Source organism: Corylus avellana, chromosome 8, assembly GCF_965113065.1.
Source record: "Corylus avellana chromosome 8, dhCorAvel1.hap1.2, whole genome shotgun sequence".
Taxonomy (NCBI): Eukaryota; Viridiplantae; Streptophyta; class Magnoliopsida; order Fagales; family Betulaceae; genus Corylus; species Corylus avellana.
Genome location: NC_142497.1, coordinates 18,428,921 through 18,450,638, shown reverse-complemented (window position 1 = coordinate 18,450,638; position 21,718 = coordinate 18,428,921). Strand labels below are relative to the sequence as shown.

At 36.4% G+C, this 21,718-nt stretch overlaps 1 protein-coding gene across 2 annotated transcripts; it reads left to right on the top strand.

Moving 5' to 3' along the window:
• The first annotated feature begins 2,890 nt into the window (after positions 1-2,890).
• On the top strand, positions 2,891-20,182 carry LOC132163737 (cell division cycle protein 27 homolog B). Of its 2 annotated transcripts, XM_059574104.2 has the most exons (16): positions 2,891-3,704; positions 3,987-4,059; positions 4,206-4,315; positions 4,590-4,636; positions 5,456-5,553; positions 6,780-7,084; positions 12,429-12,584; positions 14,525-14,741; positions 15,102-15,328; positions 15,438-15,503; positions 15,808-15,927; positions 16,189-16,265; positions 16,956-17,075; positions 17,215-17,434; positions 17,529-17,810; positions 19,525-20,182. In XM_059574104.2, exons 1-16 carry the CDS (start codon positions 3,153-3,155, stop codon positions 19,573-19,575), a joined length of 2,721 nt encoding a protein of 906 aa, XP_059430087.2. In that variant the 5' UTR covers positions 2,891-3,152; the 3' UTR covers positions 19,576-20,182. The 2 variants fall into 2 exon arrangements, with proteins under 2 accessions (XP_059430087.2, XP_088375245.1); XM_088519119.1 differs by lacking the exon at positions 3,987-4,059 and having other exon boundaries at positions 4,256-4,315.
• Positions 20,183-21,718: the final 1,536 nt, after the last annotated feature.

Genomic DNA, 21,718 nt, shown 5'->3' with positions numbered 1-21,718 from the left:
GGAAATCATAATTAGGAAATTACGAAGAGAAGGGTCATCAGTAATAACGAGTCCGTCTATGCAGCAGAAGTTTAATCCTGCGCGTGCTTTGAATCACAACTCTTACTTTGACGTGGCTTGGTTCCACTTCAGACCTTTAAAAAACAAAAAAAAATAATAATTAGAAATTTTGAGAAAAATGCTCAGGAGTATAGCCTTTTTAACTAGAGGTGTTAACCCGATCCCAAATTTTGGTTATTGGCCAAAATCGAAAACCAGTGCTGAGATATTTGGTTTTTTGATTTTGAAAAACTGAAACCGAAACCGGGTATTCGATTATATAATAACCAGCCAATTCCGGTTCGTAATTGAAACCGGGTAACCAGTTATCTGGACCAGGTAACTGGTTTTTTTTTTTTTAAAAAAAAAAAAAAAAGCATTTTAGGCTTATTTTAGGTATTTTGCCTAATTTTTTAACTTATTTGAGGTATTAGGTCTAATTTTTATACTTAATTTAACAATTTTTTGCCCATTTTTCAAAAAAAGCAATTACCATTTTGTCCCAATAAATTGGGCTTTGTTATGATTGTTAATTTTTTTTTTTTAAAAAAAAAAAAAGCCCTAAAAAATTGTAAAAAATTATTGTTTTTGGCTTTTTGGGCAAAAAAAAATAAAAAAAAATCCAATGTTTAAAAATATCCTAAAACTTCATTGTTTAAAAGTGCTCTTAAAATCCAATGTTTACACATGCCATAAAAATTTAATGTTTAAAAATGCCCTAAAAAATAAAAATAAATAAATAAATAAATAATATATAGGGTTTTTTTTTTTACAATTTTTTAGTTTTTTAGTTTTTAGTTTTAGTTTTTTTTTTTTTTATTAACAATCACAACAAAGTCTAATTTACTGGGACAAAAATGCTAATTATGTTTTTTTTGCCCCAGTTACTTGATTATAATTGGATGCCAAAAACCAGAACCAGAACCGGGTATTTAGTTACTGGTTTTTTCCAACCGGTTCAAAACCGATTTCTTATTTACCAGTTGGTACTCGGTTTTTTTTAACACCCCGGCTTTTTCTCATTTTATTTTGGATTAAATACCTCAAACTCCCTAGGGTTTATCAACTTTATTTTTTCCTTCTTGGGGTTTCATTTTTATCACAGGACCCCCCTAAGGTTTTGATAAAGGACCAATTTAGTCCATCCGTTAGTTGACCATTAAGATTGACACATGGACCAATCAGATGTTGACACGTGGCACCTATTTAATTTTTTAAAATTTAAAAAATGTATTTTATTTTATTTTTTTTAAAAAAAAAGGAAAAAACTGGGGGTGACTCTTGGCCATTTGGGGGTGGCTCGACCACCCCTTTGGGCTCCAAGGGGGTGGTTTCGGCCACCCCCTTGGAGCCCAAGGCCACCCCCTAGTGCCAAGGGGGTGGCTCGGCCACCCACATTTTTTTTTTTTTTTTTTTTAAATACATTTTAAAAAAAAATTAAATAGGTGCCACGTGTCAACATCTGATTGGTCCACGTGTCAACATCTGATTGGTCCACGTGTCAGTCTTAACGGTCAACTAACGGATGGACTAAATTGGTCCTTTATCAAAACCCCATGGGGTTCCTGTGATAAAAATGAAACCTTAGGGAGAAAAAAATAAAGTTGGCAAACCCTAGGGGATATGAGGTATTTAACCCTTTTATTTTCACCCAAAATCAAAATCCAAATCTCTCCCTCCATCTCCATCTTCACTCTCCCCCACCGATGGCCGCACCATCGCAGACCAGCAACGTCTCCATCTCCACCTGAGTCTTGACTCATATTCCTAAGGCTTGGACCAAATATGCCTGCCACATCTCTATTTCTTGAAAAAAGAACTCTTCATCTAAACAATTTTTTTTTTTTTTTTTTTTTTTTTTTGTTATCAAACATTAGTAACATAAAAAAAAAAAAAAAAAAAAACTTAAGATATGCGGTTGTGTAAACAGCTTTTTAATAATAGTAATTTTAACAAAAATTCACAGGCAAAAACTTTATATTCAAAAGTTCTATTTTTCACCGTAATTCCAAACCAGCTTTAAATCAAATGAACTAAGTCTTTACAACGAATCTGAGAGTTCTCACTAAAATCAACCAATTTTAGAACAGAACAATCTCTCCAATATCAGCCAGGAGCTTCCCAGAGAACCGATTCTTGCTTAAATTTATTGCTCTCAAATCATAGAAAGCTTCAATTCCTTTATAAACTCTCTCTCCAGCAAATTATCAAACAAATCAAGCACCTGAAGCCCCCGTAAAAACCATATTCTAGCTGGCAATTTCTCAGAAAATTTATAGTGAGATTGTTTCTGGCAAAAAAAATTATCAAAAACCGTTCTCAACAATCCACATTTTTGAAAAGGGCCATCTGGGATCGACCCATAGAATCTGGGCGATGGGATGGATGGCGTGGTGGGGGTGGCCGGCAAGTCATCCCTAAATCATCGTTTTTTATTTTATTTTATTTTTTTCAAAACTTTGGAGGCATTTTTTAAATTGATTTTTTTTTTAAAAAAAAGGCATTTTAGTAATTTAACCTTACTGAAACGATGTCGTATTGAATTTTTCATCTTATGTGAGGGTAATAACTAATAGAGTGGCCAAATTGTAACTAATTGGTATTGGTAATTTGAAAACTACTTTATTACTTTTTAAATATTGAAGACTAAATTGTAAATAGCCGATAGTTTAAGAGGCTAAATTATATTTTTCATTTTTATTTATTTTTTTAAAATTTATTTATTTATTTATTTTTTTTCAGATGAGTCTGACCTTGAAACAAATTTGTGTACTTTGTCATCAATCTCAATCCAACTATAAAGCAGCAAACTTTTTGACATTATTGTTCTTCAGACATGATCGATCTCATGGATGCCACATCTTTCCATCTTCCACAAGTAGCATACATGTTGGAAAGCAGCATGATGTAAGGTCGAGCATTGAGCGGATCCAATTCAAAGAGATGCCTAGCTGCCATCTCTGCGTGTTTGATCTCACCCTTGATTGCACTAACAGATAGAAGGGTAGACGAAGGTGGTGGTTCGTCGAAAACCAGATCTGTCGAGGACTGCAGAGAGAAAGAGAGAGGGAGAGGGAGACGGTTAGGATGTGCGGAGAAGGAGAATTCTTTGGATGTTGAAGGCTGCATTCCGCGGTGGTAGTTCATCGGCGGCGGGCGTTCGGTTGTTGGGTGGAAATTTTCTTTTGGGAAGGAGGGGACGTTTTTTCAAAAGTATTTGTGAGAGAGAGAGAGGAAGAAAGTATATAGGTTTAAAATTCAAAAATTCAAAATGTGTACACGTGGCATGTTCCAGACCGTTCGATGTAATGAATGGCCTGGACTGTCAAAATAGAGAATTCGGGAATTTCAAAAGAGTAGCCGGGGATCCTGATCCCCCTCTCTCTGTCTCCAGCTGCGAGAATCGAAGCAGCCATGGAAGCAATACTTCCTGCCCCAGCAAGCAAAGAGGTGGTTTCAAGATACCCGGCGACCAAGTGAAAGTGAACAGCCCCGAGCACACCCTTTGTTTTCTACTCTTTCTCTCTTCTAAGAAAAACGAAAAATCGCTCGAAGCAGCCATGGAAGCAATACTCACAGACTGCGTACAGAACAGCCTTCATCATTTCATGTACCGAAACGCCATTTTCATCTGCGAACGCCTCTGCGCTGAGTTCCCCTCCGAGGTTTCTGTTCCTTCTTTTTTCTTTTTTGGTATTTTCCACTTAACTTTTTTCCTTTCTAACCCAAAAAAGAGTGGGTGAAATTGCAAAAAGGGTTCAATGGGCTTGGTTAACTAGGAACTCTATCTTGCAATTTTCTGAGGAAGACAAAGCAAAGTAGTTTTTAGGTTTTTTGTTTAAGAATTGATTGCTGTTCATCACGGGACACATCATTGTTTCGCATTCTCTGAATCATTCCTCTTAGTTTTCCTTGAATCCTTGATGCTTACTTTTTGTTATATGCAGACGAATATGCAATTATTAGCTGGCTGTTACTTGCACGACAATCAATCTTATGCCGCTTACCATATTTTGAAGGGTATGTGGCATAGTATTAATGTTTTGCCATTTTTGAACCAATTTGTTGTTAGGGTTCTTCTACGTTTCTTTATTGTGGTTGATTTTTTTGAAAAATTGCTCATCGATTAATCTCTCTCTTCTTTTTTATTTCATTGTTCTATGAAGGAATGCAAATGGCTCAGTCCCGCTACTTGTTTGCACTGTCATGCTTTCAGATGGATCTTCTTAAAGAAGCCGAAGCTGCATTATGTCCTGCTAATGAGCCAGGTGCAGAGGTATTGGAGGGTAACATTTGTACTCACTAACTTCTTTCGACTTTGCTCTTTACAAAAAAAATATTCTTAACCGTTACATTTGTTTTCTTCAAAAATGGGATTCAAACAAGTTGCATGATTTATACTTTGGTCACTGTAATTTTTTGAATGTTCCATCATTGCTATTTGTTGGTCTTTGCTTGCCAGTTTTTTAATTTTTGGGCAAGTGTCTGCTTGTTCAGTTGCTTTTAGGATGATGGTGATTTACTTCTTGTTGTTTATCTTCTATATGCAGATTCCAAATGGTGCAGCCGGTCATTACCTTCTAGGGCTTATTTACAGGTCACGCTTTTTCTTTTTCTTTTTTCTTTGTTCTTTTGGTAAAGTAGGTTGCTATTTTGTTGTCCCATATATCCTTTTCTAAATTTCCAGAAATGTATTTCCTGTTGATTGAAATACATGTACAGTACAAATGAGAGACTAATAGGGCGATACAATACATTGTTTACTATCAAAAAAAGAAAAAAGAAAAAATAATAATAATAAATAAAAACAAAAAGAAGTGAAAGAGACACCCTTCAAACTGGTTTCTCTCATACACTTATATATGAAGCGGTCTAAAACTTATTCTCAAAGTTACAAATCTATTTGCATTTCACTTGACCGAATATCAGGTGAAAGAAGCATATTTAATTAAAGTTTTTCCCTTCCTTCCCCAAGAAACAGACTCTCTGACTCTTTGTGTCCTTTCATGTTTCTTCGCTGACTATTTGTAGTAGAGGTATAAGGCCGCACTCTCTTGTTTTGTGTTAGCCTTTTCTATTCCTTAATTTGTTTCTATTACTTGCAGCTCTAGCTTATCCAAAGTCCTGTATTGAATTAGAGCTTGGACGATGTAAACTTGGTCATTAAGCACAGTTAATTGAATTTCATTACTATATATCTTTTATCCTTTGTGCTCTATGAATTATACTTCCTTCGTCCTACAACTAGGAAGTGAGTCTGAATTTAATTCAATTCTCATTTTTGAATTTTAAAGCTAACATAAAGTCTGAAATGGTTAGTTGTTATTGACCTGCATGATTATGTCTGTGTGTGTTTGTGCAATTTCTTAATTCAGAATATCAGCTTCTTATTTATTGAGATTTTATGTTGTTTTAGGTACACTGATAGAAGAAAAAGTGCTGTACATCATTTTAAGCAGGCATTATCAGTAGATCCTTTAATGTGGGCTGCATATGAGGAGCTGTGTGTATTAGGTTTGTACAAAAAATTTCCACATGGTCCCAGTACTTGAACTGCTGTGGCTACCAGCATACTTGATAGTGTCATGCAGCAACTGATCAGTTAATTCTCAGGGCTTAAAATGTTATGCGTAGCGATTTCAAATCCAAGGATTTCTTTACTTTACCTATGAATCTGCTATCCGCAGGAAGAGAAGTTGATTAAGAGCCAACTTACTTCATATGTTGAGTTTCATTTTGAATTGGTAATTAGTGGAGTAAAATTTGATTCAGTTATCATTATTAGCAGATGTTCTCCCCACCCCACCCCGTATTATCTCATTTCTGTACCTTTTGTCTTGAGAATGTTAATTCCATAAATTTTCTAATATTGGACTAGGCCTCATGGATGTGTAATAGCGTGCTTAATCAAAATCTGAGTTTGCAGTTCAAGGTAAACTGATTGTTTAATATGTTGCCATTTGAGTTTGATAGTTAAGGGATAGAAATTATGCCCTGCATGTTGGAATGGTTGTGATTGATGCTAGTGCTGTGATCAATGCCCTTAAATTTGAAGAGCTCTTTCCTTTTTTTATTTTTTATTTTTATTTTTATTTATATATATATATATCTTTTTATATATATATATATATATATATATATATATATATAAAAAGATGTATGGTGGAGAAGTTAGGCTAGTTAGCTATAACTTTACCTGGCTCTGCTTAAAGTGACCCTCCTTTATCATGAAGTCTGATAATGTAACATCAATGTGTCATTGGTAGAGTTGGGATAAGGATATTAGAAATTATTGTGACATGTTAGAAAAGGTACCTTTTTACTGAGACATGCACTTTGTCTTTTAATCATTGATTTCTAGTAGCTCTGATTTTTTAAAAATAAAAAATAAAAAAAATAAAATCTATCTGACCATGATTATGTAATTATGAAAATGACCCATTAACATTCCCCACTTATATACCATGTCTCTGTGTCTGTATTTTAGTTCCCTTTTGCTGACTTGGCCTCTATTTAAAGTATATGCAGTTGTTGAGATTGGAGGTTAATTAAATCATAGTTATAAGGGCCGGATTAATTCTTTTCTTAATAAAGTTTGTTGTGTTATGGATATGACAACAGTTGCTGCTAGTCTTTTTTTTTTAATTAACAATGCTCACGTAATTGAGAGATTTAGTTTGGGGCTTGATCTCATACTTTTGATTCATATTTAATCAAAGCCTTATTTTTGATCATTTTAGGTGCTGCTGAAGAAGCAACTGCAGTTTTTGGTGACGCAGCTGCTCTTTGCATACAAAAGCAATATTTATCCCATGGATCTGCTTCCCAAAGCTTGAACATGCCAAATGAGGATCGTAGCGCAGTTTCTGCTAGGAACTTTGGTCCAGGCCCAGATGATGCCAGTCCAAGGCAAATAAAACACATGCAAGGCAATAACCTAAGAGATATTCCTGGTAATTATCATGGAGCAGCTGCTGTTCAGTCTTCAAATGGTGGTTCATCAAACATATCATTCTATAATACTCCTTCACCAATGGTTTCACAGGTATAATATTTTAAATTACACCTCATAACGTATATCGGAATATAAGGTTTTAAATTTATTTTTTCTTTTGGTATAGTAATGATTAATTATTGCTATGTTTAAGGCAAGTTAGTTGAGCTTTGCTTATAAAAGAATGACTAACTTGCTTCCAAGCTGTCAGTTACTAGCAATTTGGGTTGGCGAGTCAGGTTCGGGTTGACTTGTTTGACCCGCCAACCCGTTAAGGGTTAACCCTAACAATGACCCGTTTAGTTAAACGAGTTAAACCTTTTAACCCTGAGACAACCCAGATGTGACCCGATATGACCCATTTGACCGTTTAATAAAGGTGTCATATTGGGTTGACCTAACACGACCCGGCATGCATAACCCATTTAATAAACACATGTGGTATTAAGCAAACCCAACACGACCCATTTCGTGTTGGGTTCGTGTCGAATTTGCAGGTTGTGTAAAAAATTGCTAGCCCTACTACCGGTGATGCTTTTAATAATTAGGTATTAAAAGAATAGAATGCTCAAGAAATTCAAAAAAGAAAAAGAAAAAGAGATGAACGGACATTGCCTTAAGCAGTTATCTAGTTATACAAAGATTTCTAGAATAAAGATTTAGTTGAAACTAGATCAAGCTCAACCTTTCAAAAGTCCAACTTTTCTTTTCCTTCCATATTATCCATTTAAGACAAGGCATAATTACACTCCAACTAACCACTCTCACAATGACCATTTTTAACATTCTGGCATGCATGCATGCCCACAATGACAATTTCCTTCTGTTTATGATAACATGATTCAAGTTTCTTAGTTGATTTGATGTTGATGTGTTGGTGAAATATATACTAAGATTATCTTTGTAAGTGTGTGTAGTTTTCACAGTTTCCGTAATTATATTCATATCAAGTTATTTTTAACTAAGCTTGTAGTGTTATGCTTTAGATTCACTCTAGGCGATTCATTATTCGCTTTCTTTAACTTTTAGAATTATCGAAGTTTGTAATGGAGAGATATCTTCATTTTACATGGGAATTATAATTTTGCAGCCTACATCAGTGGCCTAGGCTTTGGTCTCAACTTGAGTTTAAACACATTCTTAACCTACTTGCTTATCTTCTTTCTTTCTTTTTTTTTTTCCTAAGCAAAGAGGGGAAGGGGGAAAGGACAACCTACTTGCTTATCAATTATGTAAGAAAGAGTTTTTAGGGCTCTTTGACTTAAGACGGTGATAAATGCACAAAATTCTTTCATTGGGCGGCCAAATCAAATAGGAGAAACAGATCCATTGAAGTTCTGTATGTAAATGGCTCAGTCTCTTCTGATCAATCTGTTACTTGGGATCACATTGTGCAATACTATGATAGTTTGTTTTCAAAAAAGTTCAACTAGTGGCCTAAGTTGGAAGGCCTTGCTTTCGACTCCATTGAAGTGGTGAAAGCTACTAGGCTAGAGAGCCGGTTTGATGAGCGGGAGTTTCTTGAGGTGGTGAAAGGTATAAACAGTGACAAGGCGCCTAGGCCTAATGGTTTCTTTATGGCTTTCTTTCAAGCTTGTTGGAATGTTATCAAGGTAGACATTATGGGGGTGTTCCATGATTTCCACGCACGTAGTAAGTTTGAAAAAAGTCTTGGTGCCACCTTCATTGCCCTCATTCTGAAGAAATCCAGACCTATTGATCTTATGGACTTGCGGCCTATTAGTCTTGTGAGTGGAGTTTATAAGATTATTGCCAAATCCTTGCCAATAGATTGAGAAGGGTTGTGGAGAAGATTATTTTAAAACCCCATAATGCATTTGTTCAAGGTAGGCAAATCCTTGATTCCGTTCTCATTGCTAATGAATGCGTGGATAGTAGAATCAAATCTATTGAGTCAGGGGTGATATGCAAAACTAGATATTGAAAAGGCTTATGGTCACATCAATTGGGATTTCTTGCTTTACTTGATGAGGAGGTGTGGTTTTGGGGAGAAATTGTGCTCTTGGATAGCACACGGTATTTGGTGCACTTTTCCGTCTTGGTGAATGGCAATCCATTTGATTTCTTCAGTATCTTCTGTGGCTTGAGACAGGGAGATCCTCTATCGCATTTTCTCTTTGTTATTGTTGTGGAGGCCTTAAGTAGAATGCCATCTGCCACTGTTAATGTGGTTTTCTCTCAGTCTTTTTGGTGGGGTTAACATTTCACATTTGTTGTTTGCAGATGATACTTTGGTTTTCTGTGGGGCTAAGCTTGACCACCTTCGTTACCTGCGTGCTTTATTTTTATGCTTTGAAGCTGCCTCTGGCCTAAAGATCAACTGGGCCAAGTCATAAATGGTCCCTATGGGTAATGTTGAGAATGTGGATGGGTTGGTTGGCATTCTAGGTTGCGAGATTTCTTCCTTACCTTTGAAATATTTTGGTCTTCCGTTGGGGGCCTCCTTTAAGGTCAAGTCTATTTGGAACGAAGTTATTGAAAAGATAAAATGTTGTTTGGCTAGTTGGAAAATGATCTACTTGTCTATGGGTGGTGGGGTTACCCTTATAAAGAGCACATTTTCCAATTTGCTTGCATATTTCTTGTTCCTCTTTCCTCTCAATGTGGGTGTTGCAAATCTTATAGAGAAGTTTCATCGTGATTTCTTATAGGGTAGGCTGGGTGAAGAGTTCAAATTTCACTTAGTTAGCTAGTCTAAGGTTTGGTCTCTGATCTTTGAAGAAGGGTTGGACATTTAGAACTTGTTGAAGTTCAACTGTGCTATTTTGGGAAAATGGCTTTGGCGCTATGTGCAAAAAGAGAGGCGTGGTGGATTCTAAATTTGACAGCTCGTGGTGTGGGTGTTGTTCTAATTAGCTTGTTGGTTTGTATGGGGTTTGGAAGATATCAGGAAGGGTTGGGGGATGTTTTCAATTCATACTAGGTTTGATGTAGGAGATGGCGCCAATGTTAGATTTTGACATGATTTGTGGTGAGGAAGCATTTCCAGATTTATATGATATTGCTTGTGTATAGGATGCTTTAGTAACGGCTCACTTGGAGTTTTCTGGTGACTCAATTCATTGGAACATTAGGTTTGTTGGAGCGGCTCATGATTGGGAGGTGGATATCTTTGCCTCATTCTTCAATTTGTTGTACTCAGTTAGAGTGAGATGAGATGGTGAAGACAACCTTTGGCGGTTCTCCTTTAGAAAAGGGTTGTTCGCTGTTAGCTCCTTCTACAAAATCCTTGCTTGTAAGTTGTAACGATGACACTCCTTTCCCTTGGAAGAGTATTTGATTGACTAATCCCTTGAGGGTCGCCTTTTTTACTTGGTCGGTTGTCTTAAGGAAGATCCTTACTATGGACAATCTTAGGAAGTGACATGTCATTGTGATTGATAGGTGTTATGCGTGCAAGAGGAATGGGGATTCCGTTGACCATTTTCTACTCCATTGTGAGGTTGCTTGCGCCTTATGGAATGCCTTTTTCAGTCATTTTGGGCTATCTTGAGTGATGCCTAGTAGTGTAGCTAACTTGTTTGCTTGTTGGTGGACTGGTGGTAGAACTTGAAGTGTTGTTTTGCGGAAGATGGTGCCTTCTTGCCTCTTGTAGTGTTTTTGGAGGGAAACAAATGACAAAAAAAGTTTTGAAGACCGTGAGAGGACATTGGCAGAGGTTGAGTCCCTTTTATTTTTTGCTCTTTATACTTGGACAGTTGCATGTGTAGCTCCCTAGGAGCTTAGTTTTCATTATCTTTTTTTTCCTCCTCCTAGCTAGGTATACTTCTTGTATACCTGAGTAGCGCTTTTCGCTTTTAATAATATTTCGATTACTTATAAAAAAAATTATGAAAGGAAGAGGTTGTTTTTTATGGATATAAATGTGTGAATGTAAAAAGTTTTGAGTCCCACATTTGAAAGATGTCACAAGTGAGAGGTTAATATAGCATAGTTGGGCTTGAACTCATGGGCTTAAGTTTTTGAATTGAGTGGTGTCCCAACGTGCTATATTAGTCTCACTAGAAAACTCCTAAAGGTGTCAATCTCCTTAACAAGTGGTATCGGAGCCAATCGTGGTGTGCGGTATTGAGAAGTAGTGCATGCATAGATAAGAGTTCTTGGAGTAGGGACAAAGGTGCAAGGTGTGGACATGGACGATGGTCTCTGGAGTAAGGGGCAAAGGTTCCTGCCATGAGTATATAGTAAATACTAAAGCCCTGAAGTAGGGGCAAAGGTGCATGACACGGGCAAATTCACATAGCACACAAGTGATCATGGAGATGACTCTTAAGATTGATAGGAAAAACTTCCATTTGAGGGGGGAGTGTAGCAATGTGGTTATGGACTCACATGTGAAAGGAACATTGTTGAATATACACATGTGAGTGTGAAAAGATTGAGTCTCACATTAGAAAGATGTTACATGTGTGAGTGGTTAATGTAGCTGGGCCCAAACCCATAGGCTTCAACTTTTGGGTTTAATGGTGTCCAAATATACTATATTATGGTATCATTGGAAAAATCCCTAAGGTCTCAATCTCCCTAACATTTTCATATATAAGATGTATCTTTAATTTCTGGTGTGATGATGTCTAGGAATTTTTGAAGTTACAGGTGAGACTTTTGTGCCAAAGACATTTGTTTTGTCTGTCTTGTGGTTTTTATTCTATACTTTTTTATGCAAGACACCACAGATTTTGGCCTTTTCCGTGTATGGTTGTTTTAAAATTCAGAGAATTATTAGTGCTGAGTAGGTAGGACCCCTTTACTTTATGTGGATTTATAGTTCTTTAACAATAAAGATGTGGGCTCAGCTCTCGGCCTGAACTAGGAAACTTTGAATTTTCAGGTGACACTATCGTGGCAAAGACATTGCCCCCTTTTTTTTTTTTTTTTTTTACCTTATGGTTTATGTACTTACACTCTACATTTGGCTGCACACCCCCCCTAAGGTTTTTAGGTCTGGATTTTGTAATTCCTACTACTTTGCAGTTCCCCCCATTTCGTCAGTTCCCTCATAATTCTTGTTTTTAGACTATGTTCAGAGTGCGCTTTATATAATTATATTTTCTCCCAGGAGTAAGCCTTTATTTCCCAATCTTGTGGTAGTGAAATGCAAGTTTCTCCAGTGTAAGTTGCTTTAATTTTCATTTAGACTGCACTGAACTTTTATATGAGAAGTTCTGCATTCATAATCCTTTTTGATGCTGCTCATAAGACATAAAACCCATGATTTGCCACCACTTTTGCATCTTTAGATTATGGACATGATTTACTTAACAAGATTTTGTTTCTTTAGCAAATATATTGAGTTATCTACGTCTTTGTTAGTTTATCTCTCCATTTTACTGTAAAGATCATTCAGTGCTCTGAGATCCCCTATGTTTCACAGTTGTCAGGTGTTGCTCCACCACCTTTGTACAGAAATGTGCAGCCAAATGTCCCAAACCCAAGCATACCCATTGCTGATAGCTCTCCAAGGTCAACTGTGAACTCTACTATTCAAGCCCCTCGAAGAAAGTTTGTGGATGAAGGAAAATTACGGAAGGTTATTGATTTGTATATTCATGCTCTTTTTTCTCTCTTTTTTTTTTTTTTTTTTCTTTTTTAAAATGTCACCCCATTTGATATGGGGATAAAAGCATAATTACACGTAGCACTGCCTTAATGTATCACCTCTTTTAGTCAGAATACAGTGATAATACCATTATGCAGTAATTCCTTATTATAAATTTCACAATTTAAATTGTCAAAGTGTTCATTTGTGGAGAATTTTTTTTAACAAATTACTTGGTCAGATTTTCAAAGTGCATTTATTGTGCATGAAACTAGGAAGCCAATATGAGTTATTTGTAACGTGTCTGGAGGATGTATGTGTCTTTTGAATAAGTATCTGAGCAGGGGACTCTCAGCTTCAGTTACACATTGGCTAGAAGAGCTAAGTTTGAATTGTTTTAGGTATCAGTTTGTTTGATTTGTTAAATCTTTTCTAATGTAAAGTTGTGAGCTTTCACAGCTGACACCAATCTATTAGTTTGCCTTTTAAGATCATGTGGTTTGGTTCTGCTTTTTTTTAGGCTATTCAGTAGTTTTCACTTTGAAAATAACTTCTACAAGGACCTGGTGTAAATCAGATCTTTTATACCCTCCAATAGCATATAGACACTTAAGCTTACTACAACAAAATGCATTAAAATGATAACACCAGATCAATCTCTATTCTCTTGAAACAAAACCAAGTGAAAGACAAAGCCCCATTCACCATTCAACATCACCACTGTTCCTTCACTGAACGCCACATCTGAAGCCCCATGTGACAGACACAAGCTTTTGATGGTAAATTTTTTTTGCTATTGGTACAGAATAGATATTGAAAGAGCCTAAGAAGGTGATGAGGCAGAATTTTGTAACTCACTGTCTTTTTTCGGTCATGATTTTGCTGACTGTTGCCTGGCATGTCTGAGGTCTCCCTAATGTTGAAAGTTAAATATTGGTTAAGCCACCCATTTTTGGTCTTTTCGAAGTATACTCTCAGGGATGCTGAAAGGCCCCAGTACAAATGGTCAAGACTCTTTCGGGGTATCTCTTTAGTTATTTGTTATTAATTTAGAGCCCAACTGTTGACGTGGAATCTAAGAAGACAGACTTCGCAAAGAACTTTTTCTCATGAATTGTCCTTGTTTCCTCAGTAAGGAATATGAACTTGTCAAAGCCTATTTTTTTGTTAGCCGTAAATTGTTAATGCATGTACATTGTGTGAGGTGAACATGAAGCAGACAAGTCTCTTACGCAAGGATTCTATAATGAATTGTTCTTTTTTTATTGGATCACTAACGGTTGCTTCATTCCGGGTTCCAGCTAACAGCACCATAACAACGGTTGAATGAGGCTTTGGCGAGGGTGTCTGTTGATCGGGGAATGGCGGAGGCTTTTATCAATGGCTTGGTTATGTTTCTAAGAGAATAGAGATTGATTTGGTGTTATCATTTTAATGCATTTTGGTATTCCAAGCTTACATGTCTACCTTCTATTGGAGGGCATAAAAGACATTGGTGTAATTCTTATAGAAGTTATTCTGTTCCGTTTTTCCTTACCTTTTTTTGGTACAAAATTCAGCTCATGGTCAGGTTGTTTTTCTTTTTGGCTGATGCAGCCTTCAGTTCATTACATAGGTTGCCCTGTCATGCTTTAATCTGTAGGTTTAACTTGTCTAGACATCTTGTGGCATCTTTCTGGCCGATCTTAAAAATTTGGTGGGCATGGTTGCTCTTGTTTTCGTGTGAAGGTGACATTTTCATTTGTTCATTAAGTGATTGGCGCTTGTCTTATTAACTACATTTCTTGCAGTAATAATTCTTCTATTTCTTGCTTGGTATATCCATGTAGACCTTGTTTGTGGGAGGAGTATTCTTACATTATTTTTAGATCTTTTTGATGCACAATTTGGAATCTTCCCCCTTGAAATTATTTTGTTTCCTTTGTTTTCAGATTTCTGGGAGGTTATTTTCTGATTCTGGCCCTCGTCGAAGTACAAGGCTTTCTGGAGATGGAGGGGCCAACGCAAATGTGAGTGCCACAATGGCTGTTGGAAATGGAACTAGCAACTCTTCTAAATATTTTGGAGGGTCCAAACTGAGCTCTATGGCATTTCGTGCTGTGACAGTTCGTAAGGGTCAGTCATGGACAAATGAAAATATTGATGAAGGTAATGAAATATCTTTTATCTTTTACTAATTCAGTAAACTTATACTATCATATGAGGATTGAGAAGTGCAAAAATGATGATCTTTCACTGATACGTTTTACAATTAATTGTTCTCTAACAGTTAACGATAAAAGGACTTGTTTGTGACTATAGTTATAATTGTTATATAAGCCATGCGTGAACTCAAATTAACTGCATTATGGATCCAAAATTTCTTTACTATAGATTACAGATGATGACTTCCAATATGTTAATGTGAACTTGGTCATACCTGAAGTCAAATTCTCTTATTATGTTATATTTCTGCCTAATTGCTATTAAACTGATGCTCTATAAGCTTTCAAATTTTATCTCATATAGGGATACGCAATGAGAATTTTGATGATTCTCGATCAAATAGCACATTGACAACTTCTAGTTCATCTCCCTCTGGTGATACTAGATCACTCGAACAAGAAGGAGCAGTCATTCCAATTAGTGCAGATATCATGAATGGCTCAAGATCCATTAGTGGTGCTTCAGAAATAATGGACCTTTTGAGAACTCTTGGGGAAGGCTACAGACTTTCCTGCATGTACAGGTGCCAGGTATTACATGATTATTCTTCAATAAACGAAATATATTTTTGTGGAAAAGAAGATGATTTTGTATTTCCTGTCTCATGCTTAATTGTCTGACTGGTTCTGGGCTGTATAGGAAGCACTGGATGTCTATCTTAAGCTTCCACAGAAGCATTATAACACAGGCTGGGTGCTTTCCCAGGTAGTTTGCTTTTTCAAAATTCTGTTTTTAACCCTTTTCTGGATTTTATACCTTTTTCTACTATGCTGATCATGTACTTACATAAGGTGAGAGTTGTGACTAAATGTATTTAAATGCATTGTTTATATATATATATATATATATATATATATATATATATATATTTTTTTTTTTTTTTTTCTATCAATGAACTGGTTTATTTATGTGCCATTGATCTGTCAATGACTCTTCTGCTAGAACAGTAGAATGTGTCTGAATACTACTTAGTATTTGGCATGTTAATTAATTCATGTGTCAAATGCAGGTTGGAAAAGCATACTTTGAACTGGTAGATTATTTAGAAGCTGATTGGGCCTTCAGTCTTGCCCGCCAGGCATCCCCTTACAGTTTAGAAGGAATGGATATGTATTCAACAGTTCTTTATGTGAGTTCCCACCATATTGTTCTTGAAAAAAGTGTTCATTTTCCCCAGGATGCAATCTGAAAATGAACTCCCTTAGATGGGTAACTTAAGCTAAATTGGGGGCTTATTAAAGTCAATGCTATTCTACTTTTCTGTCATAAGTACTCTAATCTCAAGCAAACTCTTAATCTATTATCTTGCATTTATGATACTGGATGGTTGCAGTAAAAGTTTCTCTCTTACTTTATTGCTTCACCGACAGTTATTCTATCATCATTGCAGCATTTGAAGGAAGATATGAAGTTAAGTTACCTGGCTCAAGAACTTATATCAACTGACCGCTTAGCTCCTGAATCTTGGTAGCGTTATCAACCTTTCCTCAAATAAGACAGTGCATTCTAATCTTAGTTTTCTTATAAAACTGCTTAGCATTAGTTCTGCAAGTGACCTTTTATTACTCCCATTTTTCGCATCCTCGGAGCTGTTTCTCCTATCAAATTTTTTTGTTACTTTAATCTTGTGTTTAAAGTTTTGCTGCAATATGCAGTAGAATCTTTAATTATCTCATCTTAATAAACATGTATTTTGGTTTCTTCCTCACTCTTGTGCGCCACAAGGTCTTTAACTTGCAGACCTTGGAGTTCTCAAATGGAAAAGTACTATTAATATTCTCTATTAAACTCTGAAATCTTGAGATATGCAGACTCATTTAGAGAACTATAAATTGTTCCTGCCTATATGTTCAGAGGAAGGAAGGCAAGGTCTTTTTGGAATTTATCTTTCAATTTTGCCTTATGAGCTGTGTTTGTTTCTGCCCTCCTGTTAAATTGTTGTAATTCTATGGTTACTCATAGCAGTTCAGCAATTTTTGGGTTTTTTGGCATTAATTATCTACTTTACACCTCGCTAGGAATGTGTCTTTGCAAATTTGAGGATTAAAAGGCTATGAAGCTTTTAGATTCTTGTTTTTTATGGCTGTATTAGGACTTGTTAGCTGTTATTATCAACATTATTATTTCTTATATGTTTCCTTTCGAATGGACATGCAGGTGTGCTATGGGAAATTGCTATAGCTTGCAGAAAGACCATGAAACTGCTCTGAGAAATTTCCAGCGATCCGTTCAACTTAATCCAAGATTTGCATATGCACACACACTTTGTGGTCATGAGTATGACAGTCCCTTCTCCCTCCCTGATTTAAACCATGAAATGGAATATCTACTAGAGTGAATTTATGCGAGCTTAATTCTTACTTTTTATTATTTCAGCTAGCCATTTATGATCTTGCTATTGCATACATATCTGCAGATATGTAGCTTTGGAGGATTTTGATAATGGAATTAAGAGCTACCAGAGTGCACTTTGGGTTGACACAAGACATTATAACTCCTGGTATGGGCTTGGAATGATATATCTTCGCCAAGAAAAGTATGAGTTTTCAGAGCATCACTTCCGGATGGCTTTTCAGATAAATCCATACTCTTCTGTTATAATGTGTTATCTTGGTACAGCTTTGCATGTCTTAAAGGTTTGACCTCTTGCTATAATGATTCCAATATTGTGGCTTCAGGAAGCATGCTGTTTTTGAAAGCTTTCTTAATTGTGTTTCTATCATCCGACAGAGAAATGACGAAGCTTTGGTGATTATGGAGAAGGCTATTTTAGCAGATAAGAAGAATCCTCTTCCCATGTATCAGAAGGCTAATATCCTAGTGAGCTTGGAAAAATTTGATGAAGCCCTAGAAGTCCTGGAGGAGCTTAAAGAGTATATCCCTCGTGAAAGCAGTGTATTTGCTTTGATGGGTACCATTTATAAGCGGCGTAATATGCATGAAAAAGCGATGCTTCATTTTGGTCTTGCTTTGGATTTGAAACCACCTGCGACAGACGTTGCTGCCATTAAGGTGATTGACTTATTTCATAGTTATCTTATTGCCTGTAAAATTGGATATTATTATTAAATTGCACCTTCAGTTTTTTGAATTCTGTAAATTTCCACATAAGAAAAAGAATATCTCTTTTTGAGGATCATGGGAGTTAAATGAGTGGGCACAGTTCACTATATTCCATTGGGATCCGGCTTGCATGCGGAAACCGTTTTCCACTAAACAGTACCGTTTTGCCCACTTAAAACTAGGTTTAAAAAATTAATAATAAAAAATTCATTAAAACTTAAAAATTAAAAAATAATAATAATAATTAAAAAGGTAAAAATATTAAAAAACTAAAACAAAAACAAAATGGGTTGGCCGGTTGGCCAAGGGGGTGGCTGGCCGTCTGGGGGTGGCTCTAGACTTGCTGTAGACTTGCTAAAGTCCGGCAAACTTGATGCGAAGTCTGGCGACCTTGAGGCGAGAAGGACGAACTTGAGCTAAGGCCATGGGGCCATTTGCAGAACTGCAGGTTTGTTGCCATCACTTGCCGGTGGAGATTAGAGCTCGCTGCTCATGGGACCGCGCGGTTGTTGGCGGAATTGTGGGCAGAAACCGCTGGATCGTGGGCGGAGGCCACTGGTTTGCTGGCGGGATGAGGTTCTGTTTTCATCGCCAAACTTGTCAAACTTGTCGCCATCGCGTCGATCCTCATCGCCGGAGGCCCGGAGTGGTTGGAATCGCCATCCCCCTCGTCAGAAAGAACTGCCACTTCCTCCTTACCGACAACAACCTCTTCTTCGCAGCCAAGTCTTTCACCGCCAGCGTCATACTCGCTACTGGGTTTATCCACAGTTTTTTTTTTTTTCTTTTTTTTCTTTTGGCCTTTTGGGGGTGGCCGGACCACCCCAAGGGCCATGGGGGTGGTTCGTCCACCCCCAGACCGGCCATGGGGGTGGTTCGTCCACCTCCAGACCGGCCATGGGAGCCACCCCCTTGGCCAAAATGGGGTGGCCGGCCACCCACTTGGCCAACTAGCCACCCCATGTTGTTTTAGTTTTTTTAAAAAACATTTTTACCTTTTTAATTATTAATTTTTAAAAAATAATATTTAAGTTTTAATGAATTTTTTATTATTAATTTTTTAAACCTAGTTTTTAACTGGGCAAAACGGTACCATTTAGTGGAAAATGGTACCACCACTACCGCATGCAAGCCGGATCCATTCCATTGATTCTCACAAGAAATTGTGAGCTCTATGAAAGTGGTATCCAGCTCATGATAGATGCGAAGGGACCTTATCAACTAAAAGCCATAACCAGCCTCTTTTGTTATGTACACCTTTGTTTAGGGTGCAGAACTGCTGTTCCTCTTCCTGATCTTCCATTTCCAGATCTTTCTTTCCCATTCATTCAATTTAATGCAGGCCTTCTCAATTCTTGTGATTCTCAGCTCCCTTATCTCATTATCACAAACAAGTTTGCCATTCAGTTTTGTCATAAGATTAGTTATGCATCTTCTTTAGCCTTTTCTTTGTATGTTTACCGTCAATGTGCTTCTTTTTTTAAAAAAAAAAAAAAAAAAAAAAAAATTTATATATTTTTTGGAAAAAACAAAAGCATTTATTTTAGGTCTGATTACTGCACAAATAGATTGCAGTTTTTCCTTTTCTTTTTTAGTAAGTTGTTTCTTCCTAGAGAGCAAGGAATGTTTGCAATGTTCATCCTTTCTTTTAATCTTATAACAGTCTGCCATTGAGAAGTTGCATGTGCCGGATGAACTAGAAGAGGAGATGTAGATCCACTTTCTCTTCACAGGCAGAATTGGAGAATGATCTAAACTATTCGGCTCAGATCATTTGGCCCCAAGGAGTTTGGCCTGCTTGTGCTTTCGACGGATGATGAATAAAATGGCTTGATGCTTGATGCTTGAGGCCTGATTGTTTGTGCCGGCGCCCCTTCTAGTTGGCTGATTATGTGAAGTGACCTCAGTTGTGGGGGTGATTCGCATACTAACGGAGGATGATGTAACAAAGGTATAAAAAAGCTCTCATACTTGTATGGATAGTGGTATCATGATGCCAAAGAAAAAGTCTTGTATCATTAGCCTGTATTAGTTGTTCATAGGTGTAGTTGACTCGCCAATACATTGATACTAGGGTTTGATTCTGCACCCATCCTTTGACGATGGAGTGATTTACTTTTTGATTTCACAATTGTGGGACTCAAGTTTATCCTTTACTTGAGTTGCCTCTTCAGATTATAGCTTGTTTGTGATTTGTGCTAACAGGCCTTTGCTGCAGCCATTCCACTGAACAATTTAAGGTTTTAGGGGTCAAATGGTGTCCATATAAATTGTAATCGTAATTGAAAGAAGATGAATAAACTCCAATTTATTTCTATACAGATCTTTTGGATGTGTTTATAAAGATGTCTTGTTGCTGTGAAAGTAGAGCAAGAATGAGCTGATTTTCTGCTGTGTTGCTGGTAGATAATTTTGCTTTCTGAAGCATCGTACGAATTCCAAGATATGCAACTTTGATTTCTTTTCTTTTCTAGCTTTTCTTGGAAACCAAACAACAACCTCAATTCCTTCATTAAACTTCTTTTTTTCTCTATTCTTCCCCATTATGAACAAAGCATCATACCCTCTGCTCCCTCAGCTTTTACATTTCTTGCTTTATTTATTTATTTTTTTTTTGGTTAAATACTAAATACCCCCACTGGGGTTTGGTTGCTTTATTTTTTTTTTTCCTTAGGATTTGATTTTTATCACAGAAGGTTCCTGTGGTTTTGATAATAGACTAAATTAGTTCTTCTGTCAGTTGACCGTTAGTTGACTTAACAGAAATTCACGTGGATCAATCAAATGTTGACACGTGGCACATACTTTTTTAAATTAATTTTTTTAAATTAAAAAAAAAAAAGAAAAAAAAAAAGAAAAAAGAAAAGAAAGTTGGGGGTTGCTCTTGGTACCCAAGGAGGTGGCCAAAATCACCCCCAATTTTTTATTATTATTTTTAATTAAGTAAGTGCCATGTGTTAACATTTGATTGGTCCACGTGGACTTCCGTTAAGTCAACTAACGGAATGACTAATTTGGTCTATTATCAAAACCACAGGGACCTCCTGTGATAAAAATCAAACCCTAGAGAGGAAAAATAAAGCAACCAAACCCTAGAGGGGATTTAAAATTTAAACCCTTTTTTTGTAAAAAAAAAAATTTGTTAATGTTCCATATCATCCATAATTGAGAATAAAGTCTCGATACAACATTGAAAATGTAGTTGGGAAGAGGGCAAGGAAATCTTTATGAATATAGAAATAGTTTTTCTTCACTTCAATACTTCGGATTACAAACCAGTTAGTACCTCTTTACATGTGATGCTGTAGATTTTTTTTTTTTTTTTTTTTTTCGGTCTAAAGTAAGATTTTATTAAATAAAAGAAAGAAAAAAAAAATACAATAGGAGGGATGAGGCAGAGGTGGAACTAGAAATCAAGGTGTAGGGGGGAAGCTAAAAAAAACTTTTTAGTGGGGGTAAAAGACCATTTTAAAGGGTTTATATTATAAAAAAGTATAGAAGTTAAGAGAGCCTATTAAATGGCATGGTCTAGTAGTTATTACTTGACACATGGGTACAAAAAGGGGCTACTGGAAAATGGTAGTTTTGAAGCAGTCGAACAAGAGAACAACTTGGTAGTTACGACAAAGAGGATAACATTGATAATGACAAAGGGGAACCAATACAAAAAAAAGAAAGAGAATGAATCTTGATATCTATATTCCTTTTTTTCCCTAACCAATTCAAAAACTATTGTTTCTATGTCATAAACGTCTGACTTGCACTCAACATTGATATGATTCTCTCATCTCTAAAGTATAATTTTGTGCAAAAGTTCTCATCTAACAGAATGTTGTGAGGCTTTATGTCAAAACGTA

Excerpts from the sequence above, each read along its gene's own strand:
- LOC132163737 (XM_059574104.2), top strand. The coding sequence starts at position 3,153 with ATGTTGAAGGCTGCATTCCGCGGTGGTAGTTCATCGGCGGCGGGCGTT. Across the intron at positions 3,705-3,986 it reads GCGCTGAGTTCCCCTCCGAG|ACGAATATGCAATTATTAGC; the intron begins GTTTCTGTTCCT and ends TGTTATATGCAG. Across the intron at positions 17,076-17,214 it reads CACACACTTTGTGGTCATGA|ATATGTAGCTTTGGAGGATT; the intron begins GTATGACAGTCC and ends ACATATCTGCAG.